General features: G+C 37.4%; 1 protein-coding gene across 3 annotated transcripts in view; it reads left to right on the forward strand.

The window, feature by feature from the left end:
- Positions 1-11,912, forward strand: part of LDAH (lipid droplet associated hydrolase) — a 94,635-nt gene that overhangs the window by 28,983 nt on the left and 53,740 nt on the right. For all 3 annotated transcript variants that reach the window (XM_007183463.2, XM_007183462.2, XM_007183465.2), the window contains exon 4: positions 4,878-5,047. In XM_007183463.2, the coding sequence (XP_007183525.2) occupies positions 4,878-5,047 (170 nt within the window). The remainder of the gene's footprint in view (positions 1-4,877; positions 5,048-11,912) is intronic.

Consider the following 11,912-nt stretch of genomic DNA (forward strand, 5'->3'; position numbering starts at 1 on the left):
TTGCACCACATTATCACAATCATAAATTGGGTATAATTGGGAGAACAGATGTTCACCAGTGTCAGAAGGAGGTGACTCAGGAAAAAAAAAAGTGTGAAAAGAAAATTTGAGGAATTAGAAGTATAAACTCTTTCTGGCTTTGATTTACTATGGAGTCAGCTTACTTGATGGCAGATTCATTATCAACTATTTTGTCATTTGTTCCAAACGTGTAACAGAAAAGCTAGAAATCATAGCGGTTTAGTTTCAACTGGTAAAACATTACCTAAAAAAGTTACATAGTCTTTCAACTAATGATGAATTTGCGTCATGTTTATCCCGAGAATCATTAAACCGCTCCCACTCTAGTACCCAAAACTGAAAGAAAGAGAAAAACCAGTAGGGCTTTCTCTTGCCAGGACTCTGATTGGCAGAAGAACATGGCGGCTACAGGGAATGACTAGATTCTCCCGAGGCAGGGACGGTTAGTCAAGTCTCAGGGCTCTCAGTCACTAGAAATAAACAAGTAAGTCTCTCAAGTAGGTGGGAAGAAGCAGAAAACCAAAGGGTAGAGCAAGAAGAAGAGTTAAGAATCGAGCAAACTGTTAGATTCTCAGGGAAGACAGAAGTAAGAAGCAGACAAGAGGAGGGAGAAAAGCATTATAGCTGATGTCCTGTAACACAGACCGGATCATTGTCCCTCCCTTTGAGATCCTTGGGCATCTTCTCACTGCTCACACAGTGGAGTCCAGACTCCTTAGTGATGTTCAGGGTCCTACTTGATCTAGTCTCAACCTTCCTTTCTAACCTTATTTGTTCCATCTCTCTCATAACCACAAACAGGCACAGTACTCATCGCAGGGTCCAAAATTACACCTCACACTTGTATGCCTTTATGTTCTAGTATCATGAATTTAGAGTAAATTTCATTTCTCTTTTTTAGTTATGTATATGTAATGCTAAACAATACATGATATTGTTTTGTGTGTTTTTTAAAGCTTGACCTAAAGAGTAAACTGTATATTCGTCTTGCTCAAAACATTCTTTAAAATAGGAAGTGCTATTTTTAGCCTTTTAATCTCCACGTGTAAGTTGTATAATTAAAGTTATTATTAAGGTATAGCTTTGGAGTAATGATGGGAGCAGGATGGAAGACTTCACTAGTTGAGAAAATTCTGGTGTAAGATTTAGAGAGTTTCTGAGTCTGCAGACTCAGTCCTAGCAGAAGGCTCATGTGGCACTAATCTTTGGTCTTGTTAGCTCTGTGGTCATTGGCGACTTGTAAATACTGTTTGTGTGACAATGTATAGTAAAACTTACGCATTTATATTCAATGTGTATCTAGATAAACATATATGTGGATGCGTTGTTAAAATATGTGTTGTTAAATTTAGACCATTGTGATAGTGTTCAAATGTGTAGTTAAAATTACACAGTTATAGTAATGTGCATGTAGTAAATAGTATTTTCCAGGTATCTCTCTTGGTTTATTTGGAGAAAGGCATAGTACTTTTTATGAATTCAAAGGGGCATTACCTTTCTATTTTGATCCAATAAAACCCTCTTAATTTCTCAAGGAAATGCTTGAGCTATACTTACTTCAGTGTTTTGTAATAATGTTTTTATCTACTTCTGTTTCCTCTTATTAGACTGTGAGCTCCTCGAAGGCAAGGGAGTATATTGTATTTATATCTGTGTTTTCAATATTATCATGGGCCAATTAGTCACTGTTTTCTGTCAGAGCAGTCAGTTTAGTTCATGAGAAATGGAAGAAAATAATAGTTATCAGATTTACCTGTGTCCTGAAGCTATAAGGGATGCATGATATTTTGATCCAGAATTGACAGAATTTTAATAACTGGATCAATCAGTTTGAACAACTAGATGAAAAGTAAATGTGAAGTACTGATATTACTTAATTCCCCAAAGAACTACTTAGGAACAGATTATACATACCTTTTGAAATAAACTCCAGAATCAGTAAATGATCTATGAAGTGAATTCCATTGAGATGGGTCTAAGAAACAGGCTCGGGTTCTAAAAGGCAATTGTCAGTACTATATTCAGGACCATATATTGATAAAGAACTGATGAATTGGATTGCCATCTATCAATTCAGGCAGTTTTCAGTTTAGAAACAGTTTACTTTCCAAATATACTTAGTTGATCGTAACTTGGAGTACATTTTCCCTATAAAAAGAACGGTATAAATCATTTCCATATTATCATTCTGATTGTGATACAATTGAATGTGATTTTTTTACAATATTTTTATGGAGAGTAAGTAAATGATTCCTAGAATTTTTTCAGAGTATATTAAAATCATAACAGGAGAGAAAGTATAGAGTATACAGTCCAGTATATAGATATTCTTTTAGCTTTTAGTTTTTGCTAGTAAAATAATATCCAGAGAGCACATTGAAATTTTCTATCATTGATTATTTATTTATAGAAAGTACTTGCCCCATTAATCTCATTACTTCAGAAAACACTAAGTAGTGTGTTTATCTTGGAAATCTACTGAGCAGTTCCCAGAGGTAAAGCCAGACTTACCTCTGAAATATTCACTTCGGTAATGATTTGAATTATAATGGTCATTAAAGTTCATCTGAAATATGTTTTAGGACCTTATTTCTAGAATCAATGAAGTTTTTAAATGTTTATTGTATTTAGCTCATTTTCTTTCTCTTTGCTCTAACCATATAAATGTGTATTTGAGGGAGGCCTTAAATGACAGGAATTGAAATGATAGCAATCATAAGTTTCATTTCTCAAATAGTTTATGCCAGACACTTCCTATGTGCTTTAAAGTGTTATGCAAGCAACATTCCTCGGAGGCTAGAATTACTATCTCTGTTTTATATATGAGGAGACTGAAGCCAGAGGTTAAAGTATTTGCACGGAGTCACATAGTAAGGTGCTTAGCTGGGAGTTAGAACCAGATTTATCCTGTCTCCAACGCCCTTGATCTTTGTAATACACCATACTGTCCCAATGAAAGGAAGACTTCAACATTTTCAAAAGCTGTATATTTTGAAAAATAAAGAACTTGGGTTGCAAATATTATAGGTATTTGTTTTGGGGTATCAGAACAATATGATGACTCCTGGGTAGAGTGATCAGAGAAGATATATGAGAGAAGTGGAGTATAAACAACTCAAACTTAAATAGAATATTAAATAAATAAAAACTTGGATTTGGAGCCATCAGAGGCCCTACGAAAATCAAATTTCCAGATTCTGTCTCTTCCCAATTCTGTTTTATGGGGAACTTCCTTGTTAAATAGAGAATGAATTCTAGGCTAACCTGGGAAGAAGGGTTAAAGCAGAACATGTCTCACCTGGGAAATCTCCTGTTTCAGTAGTACCACTGAAATGGGGAACTAAGCCTCATTAATTCAATAAAAAGCGCTTCAATAACTGTATGCCAGGCATTGGAGAAAGAGATAAGCAAGACAGGAAGTACAGAAGTAAATTAGGAGTAGTGTGGTGAGACAAACATGGGATGTGGTGGAAACTGAAAGGAAGGCTACTTTACTCCTCATCTACTGAATCATAAAAAGGCTTCTCAGAGGAGGTAACACTTGAGAGTTTGAAGGATAAAGAGGAGTTAGCCAGATTAACAAGGGGGAGGTGAGCACTGAAGGAAGAAAACCAGCATGTACAGATAAAACTGAAGAGCAGTTCTTCGTAACGAGTTTTGGGTACCTTTATTATAGTTTGCATCAGTACCTTGCAGGAGTCATGAAGGCAAGAAATTTAGTGTTCCAATGATTCCAATTTCAGAAGGCAATTGACTACCTTGTGATATCTTGAAATATTACACCCTGTCATTGGGGTTGTATATATGTTCATAGGGAAAGCCTACTGAAGTTTTCTCTGCTCATAGAATATTAGAGCTGGCAGCATCCTCAGATTGTCTAGTCATTTCATATTTTCAATCAACAATAATATTTACTGGGTGCTAGTCACAGAGGACACAGAAATGAAAGATGGACCTTGCCTTCAAGGAGCTCGCAGTCGAAGGGAGGAAACAGACAGTTATACAAGTATGATAAAGTGCTATAATAAGAAGTGAATACTAGTTAAACACAAAGGAAGGCTCATTTATTTTTCTTGAAGATTAGCTAGATAAAGTTTTGAGTAGATCTTGAAGAATCTTAAAGACGTTCATTTGTGAAAGGAAGAAAGGATATTTCAGGTCAGGACTGTGCTGGTTAAAAGGAACAGTTTAAAACATTCCTACTTATGCCTTTTAGTCTTGACTTCTTTAAACAAAGATTATCTAAAATAATGAAGCAGTGTCATGGATTTTCTTGGTTATATATTAATCATGTAACTTAGCCTAACCAGTGGTTGTCAATGTGTGGTCCTGGGACCAGCAATATCAGCATCTTCTGGGAACTTAGAAATGCAAATTTTCGGGCTCCAGCCCAGACCCACTGGATCAGAGACTCTGATGGTGAGGCCTAGCAATGAGTGTTTTAACAAGCCTTACAGAGAATTCTGATGCATACTCAAGTTTGAGAACCAGTGGCCTAAACTGTAGTAGTTCATGGAATAGTTGAGAGTTCATGGGCTTTGAGGACAGACACCTGGGTTTGAATCTCACCCATCCCACGTAACAGGTATGTAACTGCCAATCTATCACCTAACGTCGGTGAGCTTTGGGATTTTCATCTATAAAATGAAGATAGGAATACTTCCCTTCGAGGGTTTTTGTGAAGATTGGTAGATATACTTTAAATAAAGTGCCAACACTGTGGCTTGCACATGGCAGGCTTTCAATAAATGATAACTACTGCTATTGTTATTGGTTTTTTTTTTTAGATATTTCCCCCAGTGAAGTGATTGCTTTCACTTATTGAATGAAAACATAACTTATATTTTTTCTTTTAGATCCAAATGCTCAAGAAATTAAGGACATCTATGGACTCCGTGGTCAAGTAGAACACAAACTAGCTTTCCTGAGAACTCATGTGCCAAAGGAAATGAAACTTGTGGTCATTGGCCATTCCATAGGCTGCTATTTCTCCCTTCAGGTTCTGAAGCGTGCCCCTGAGCTCCCGGTAAGTACACCTCAGGAGGTGACTGTCGTGCTTGATTGTGCACTTGCACAAATCCTCTCAGATTTCCTTTGCTTTTTTGTCTCGTACTGAATTGATAAATAAAACACAGAGAGGGATACTTGGCAGCTGCCTTTATCCTTATCTCTGTATTACTGTGGGCCTGTGTGAGTGTATGTTCATACATTTCCCATAATGTTTCAAAAAATAATGCTGAAGGAGGTAGGAATTTTCTGAATAAATGCCTCTTCTTTTTAAATTGAAGTATAGTTAATTTACAGTATTTTATTTGAACAAATGCTTTTTAATCTAGGGTTATCTGGAGTTCTTAAGTTACATACAACTTGCTGTCTTTGGTAAAGGAATATGTCTTTTTTAATATTTATTTATTTATTTTTTGGCTGTATTGGGTCTTAGTTGCAGCATGCAGGCTCTTCATTGCGCTGTGTGGGCTTCTCTCTAGTTGTGGCACGTGGGCTTAGTTGCTCCGCAGCATGTGGGCTCTTAGCTCCCTGATTAGGGATCAAACCAGTGTCCCCTGCATTGCAAGATGGATTCTCAACCACTGGGCCAGCAGGGAAGTCCCTGTAAAGGAATATTTAAAATCAGTCACCAACTAGGGCTGAGGCAATAATCTTGTCTAGGGCGAGTATTATGCAAATATTCATGCCTCCTCTCAAAAGGAAGAAAAATTATCATTATCACCATTGTTGATAGGCAAACAGTTATTCTTAAGGAACATTAAATCTTTATTTAGTCATAAGTCTGAATCCTTATCTGTTCTATAGCTTGGCAGCCTTTTTGAGACACTCATTTATTCATTCATTCATTCGTTCACAAATACTTACTGGGTGCCACTATGTGCCAGATATGAAGTGAGACACTGGAGACATAAAGACCTATTTAAAGTGCCAGGAAAGCTAGTGAACTATACAACACTTCAAAACAAAACCGAACCTCATACTTTCACTGACCTATACCATTGAAATGACCCATTAAATGAATGTGATTCACAACATAAATTATTTCTTCATTCAACAAACTTATATTAAGCACTTGCCATGTATCAGGCCTTGTGCTGTGTTTTGAAGACATCCCAGTGAATAAAATAGTCTTTGAGGTAAGAGAGCCTGAAGTCTAAGGGAGGACACAGACTAACCCATAGGTGTGATACCTACTTCTTATGTAAATAGAGGGTGTGTGAGATCATGAAGGAGTGCTATATAACCTGGTAATCTGAATACAAGATAGGAAGTGATTCCTTCCTGGAATCTCCCTATCCTAGGATATTGACTTTTCTCACTCCATGTGGTAAAATATCTTCAGTGGAGTCTTGGAGCTCACTAGGAGTTTGCTTCTTTTCCCACTGGCTTGACACACTTACTTCTAACTTATAATTAATTGTCTTTGGGAAAAGTACAACTATAGCCTCCTTGGGTGTGGTTTTTAATACCAAATGGAGGCTGTTAATTTCTTACACTGGGTATCAGAAAGTATATTTTTCATTTCTAAGTGTGAATTCAATAAATTCTAGATTGCATTCCATTCACTATATTATTGCTTCTACCCTGGTTTTTTTCCCACTAGATAAGGCATCTTAATCAGAAAACGGGCTTTCCTTTTGTTTTTAGCATTTTGCATGGCTTCTAATCTCTGTTGTGCCTCTAAAGCTCCTCTGGTACCATGTTATGAGGTTACTGTTTCCATAGTGTCCAGTCTTAGCCCTTAGCGGTTCTCTTTGCACAGTTGCCACAAGTCCTCACTCTAGAAACAAGACACCTATGTTCAGATACTTGCTGTCATATTTTGTCTTGGTGACCTTGGGCAAGTTATTGAGTCTCTGTACCTTTGTTTCCTCATCTGTAAAAGGGGGATAGTAGTATGTTCTTCAAAGGATTTTTGTGAGGAATTATATAAAGAATTAAGAATGGTGCCTAGAACTTAAAAGTTCCATATAAGTGTTAGCTATTATTATTATAATGGAGATGACTGGAAGCACTGGCTCAGTAATTAGGTTAACTACTGTGTTAGTGATCTGCAGCTGTATAACAAGTGACCTCAAAACTTAACAGCATAGAACAATACACATTTATCCTCTCACAGTTTCTGTGGACCTGGGACTGGTCACAACTTAGCTAGGTTCTGTGGTTCAGGGTATCTCACAAGACCGTAATCAAAGTGTCTTTCAGGGCTGTGGTCTAATGTGAAGATCTGAATTGAGGAGGATCTGCCCTAAATTCACTCCCTCAAGTGTTGTTGGACGTAGGGCCTTGGTTCATCACTGGCAGTTGGGTGGAGGCCACCCTCAGTTCCTTAGAATGTGGGCCTTTCTAACTCGCCCCATGAGAGCAAGTCTGGGAGAAGAGCCAGAGAAAGAGTCTGCTGGCAAGATGGAAGTCACAGACTGTAACCCAATTACAGAAATGATATCTCATTACTTTTACAGTATTCTCTTTGTTAGAAACAAATCACTAGGTCCAGCCCAAACTAAAGGGGAGGGGATTACACTAGAGCATGAATATTAGGAGGTGAGGATCACTGGGGACCATGTCAGAGGCTGCCTACCCCACCACTAACTACAGTTAGGATTGCACTTGTGTGATGTACCATCAAGCATGTAGATATATAGGTATATTTCAATATATAAATTAAAATACTGAATTTATTTCCTGGTGTAGGAAGTAACTTGGTCCTGTCAAATAAAATGTTGCAAACTGATATGACGTATAATTTTTGGCTATTAGTTGTTCCAGGTGTTTTAAAAAGAGTACTTGCATGTTTGAAATAATAATAACATTATTATTTGTGATGGTTAATTTTACATGTCAAGTTGATTGGGTAAGGGATACTCAGATAGCTGGTAAAACATTTCTAAGTGTGTCTGTGAGGACTTTTCTGGAGGAAATTAGCATTTGAATTGGACTGAGTAAAAAAGATCTGCCCTCACCATTGTGGGCGGGCATCATCCAATCTGTTGACGGCTCAGATAGAACAAAAATTCCCAAGAAGGGCAAATTCTTTCTCTCTTCTTGAGCTGAGTCAGCCATCTTTTCATGCCCTGTGACAGTGGAGTTCCAGGTTCTCAAGCCTTCGGCATCATCTGTTCCCCCGGTTCTCAGGTCTTCGAACTCGGACTGAATTATACAACTGGCTTTCCTGGTTCCCATCTTGCAGATGGCATGTTGTGTGGGACTTCTTGGCCTCTATAATTGTGTGAGCCAATTACTATAGTAACTGTTCTTTTATCTATATCCATATATATAGTCTGTTTCTCTTGAGAACTCTGACAAATATACTACTCTAAACATAGGGAAGAAAGTAACCATTTCTGAGTCCTTCAGTTTGTTAACTTAATCAGAGATCTTTCCTTTTGGTTTTTGTTTGTTTGCACCACATCCATTCTGCATGTAATGTATAATTTCTCTTATGCATATTTGAAAACAGTTGTTCAACACATTTGTTTTGAACCCATCTCTCTTTTTTGGCTTGCGTTCACAGTGTCTGTTGGGAAAGAAGTACAATGCGTCTTAAGGTTAATGTAGCTTCTTATAGCTTCCTCAGCTCTATAACTTTCTAATTAAGGCTCTGCTTTCAGGTGTTCTTACCTTTGCAGGAATAGTGGTGAAAAGGAAAAAGGCAGATGAAACATGAGCTTAACCTAGTCTAATTGTGAAGACATAAGTCATACTGTGATCATAGAGTTTTCAGAGAGACATGAGAAAGTGTGTTTTCTTATAAAGGGTGTACTGTAGAAAATAACGCATACAATAAATTGTCCACAAAGGTTACCCGGGGAGGAGGGTGAACATCTGTATGATTTTTTTATTATTCAAAAGCTTTATCTGGTTTCAGTTAACTACATTATTGAAGTCCACCCCCGCCCCGCCCCGCTTAAACACCTGGCCCAGTTAGTATTGGTGGTGTGGCCCCCGCTGAAGTGTTGAAATTTCAGTGTCCCTGGGCTACTCTAAGATGGCACAGCGCCTGCATGCCTGAAGTTAGCACGACACACTCCATCTACGATGCATTGGACAATCAGATAAGTTTGTATTAGCCAGAGTGTTGCAATCCCTAATCATTTTGCCAAAAATAAGTTAGCTGTTATGTTTTACAACATATGAAGTGTGATAATAAGAAACTTGTGTTTCCATCTCTCTGTTATTTTTACTGGAATATTTGACTCCTATAAGATTTTAAGGACATATGTGTAGTTTAGTAGCTGGTTTATTTGGTTTTATTTTGGTTTAATTCTTTATAATATTTTTGTAACTAATTATAGGAAACTTTGGTCTTAAAATTATTTTAAGAGACTTACTGCATATTTTAGACATAATGTCTGACCTATGTTTTCATACGCTAAAGAAAATAATTGACTCTTAAAAATCTGGTCGTAAAAAGTTTGTTTGTTGCTTTAAGCAAATTTGGAACATAGAATTATAGAAAGTCTTCATATATTGTGACAGTAATGTCCAGAATAAGGAACTTAAAAAAGAAACTTAAGAAAATAGATAATTGGAAGATTGTTAAATAGTACTGTCATGACTTAAAATAATAAACACAATTTCAGATTCATAGGATTTTTAGAGACAGTCTAGTCCCATCTTTAATTTTATAGGTAGAAACTGAGAGAAAAGTGCCTTGCCAGGATCCAGCCTCGGCTCTGTCTTAATCTAGGGGTGGGGTACGGTTATGTTAGCTGTGGATATAAAGACAGTCTACGAAGATACCTGATGGTTCTCTCAACCTTTGGATGATGGCAGAGACTCCAGGTAGTATGGCGTGTTCCTGGAGTGTTCACAGCTAGCTCCACGTGACTCATTATATTGCAGCTCAAGGAGTAGGAGACCCCATGAATACTGTCCTAGCAATTTGAGGCAGATGGGGTGACATGGGAATAAAAAAGTAATCATCTTACCCCCACTATCTAGAATCTTCTTTCCCTCAACATCAATCCTCTGTATGTTTAAAATGTGCCATCTGATTTTGCCAATAAATTGCATAAAGTTCAAGGTTGGGAGTTGAAAGCCCTCAATTCTTTTTTTTAGTAAATTTATTTCCTTTAGGCTGCATTGGGTCTTTGTTGCTGCGCGCGGGCCGTCTCTAGTTGAGGTGAGTGGGGGCCACTCTTCGTTGCAGTGCGTGGGCGTCTCACTGCGGTGGCTTCTTCCGTTGCAGAGCACGGGCTTCAGTAGTTGTGAAAGCCCTCGGTTCCTAACTGGGCACTGCACTGAGTCATGAAGTGAAATTCAAGTAACTTAACTATTATTTTCCTCTAAGAATTTATATGTCATTTAATGATAATACTTCCTCCCCTTCCAGGGGTATCATATCCTTCAAAACTTAATTTTTTATGTTATTTGGCCTTCCTTCGGGAAGATGCACAATAACATAGACCTTCCTTTGTCTGTCTGGTTGGCAAAAATATCTTCTCCCTAAATGAAATTTCCAGATTACTTAAACTGACTCCTTTAAGCCCCAGACTATTTTATCCAGTTGGGTAAAAATTTGTCTAAAATATATTTTTTACTTATCTGCCTTCTTCAACAATGTAGGTTGATTATGGAAGAATTTTTCCCTAATGATTCAAGGACATCATTTTGATACTGTATTATACTACGGTAAAATACAATTAAAGGGATTTTGCCTATGTCCTGAAATTTCTTAGGTGATAGTGCTTCGTTAAAAAAGAATTCTCATGTCTGTTTATTTTATAGTTTTTCCGTCTCCTCTCCTAGTGTTAGGTGCCATTTCTCTTCCCTACTTATACTTTGTTGCTACTAATTTGCTGCAGATAGAGAAAACAGATAACCATGTTAGAATTTTGTCTCAAGTAAGAATGAACACATCTTAAATGAAGATACCAGAGTAAAATTGACAAAATTAAGTAAATGGATTTTGTTATTGTTCAGAGCAATAAAAAAAAAAACTTTCTGTTGTTTCTTTTGGGATCCCCAGTGGTGTTGTACATACTCAGAATTTTAGAGACTCAAAACACACCACAAGTACAGCTGAGAAGCTTGAAAAACTTTACCGAAAGAGTCAAAATAGTATGTTAGATCATGTATGTGTTGAATCAGGAGTATATCTCATCTAAATTAGGAAAAAAAATAAATTCAAATATTCTGGAAGTAATGAGATCATTGAGCCTGTGGTGTACTTACACTATTCTGATGAACCTGCTTATCTGCAAAGTTAGACATGCTTGTGAGAAACATTTATATGACGTCACTAAGTTGTGTTCAGCAGTCAAGATAATTCAGAGGTGGGGGGAGAATAGGAGATAATTCATTTGTCAGAGTAACTGTTGTAAGAGTCCTGTCCCTAGATTAATTGATACGAAGCCAAAGGCAAAATGAGGAAGTAAATGAGGCTCTGAGTGTTTTAAAAAGAGAGGTGGCCTCTAACTGGGAAGATCAAAAAAAGCATCATTAAAGAGCTGGTATTTGAACAGAGGAAGGATGAGTCAGTATTTAGAAGTATTTATACACAGAATTTGATGGGGTTTTTGGGCGGGGTGGGGGTTGCTATGCCTTCTAAGCAGTAGGAAATGTATGAAGAGAAGAGAAATGGGCTTTACCACTGGGCACATGAAGAGAGCAGTGGGTGGTCGGATTTGGATGCAGCGCAGTGTGTGTGAAGGGAGCAGTGGGACAGCAGAACCTAGGCTGATAGAGTGGAAAGGCAAGAGAGTTTGCACTCTGTTTTCTGGACAGCAAGGAGCCCCTGAAGGATCTGTGATAGTAATAGTCATTCATCGGGTAAATTAATGTCTCATTGAAAAGGAAAATAAAATGGAGAGAGAGTATAGAGTAAAAAGTGAACAACCAAGTGATAGGCAAGTTTGCTAGTCCAAATGAGAAATAATGAA

The sequence above is a fragment of the Balaenoptera acutorostrata genome, chromosome 12, assembly GCF_949987535.1.
Source record: "Balaenoptera acutorostrata chromosome 12, mBalAcu1.1, whole genome shotgun sequence".
Taxonomy (NCBI): Eukaryota; Metazoa; Chordata; class Mammalia; order Artiodactyla; family Balaenopteridae; genus Balaenoptera; species Balaenoptera acutorostrata.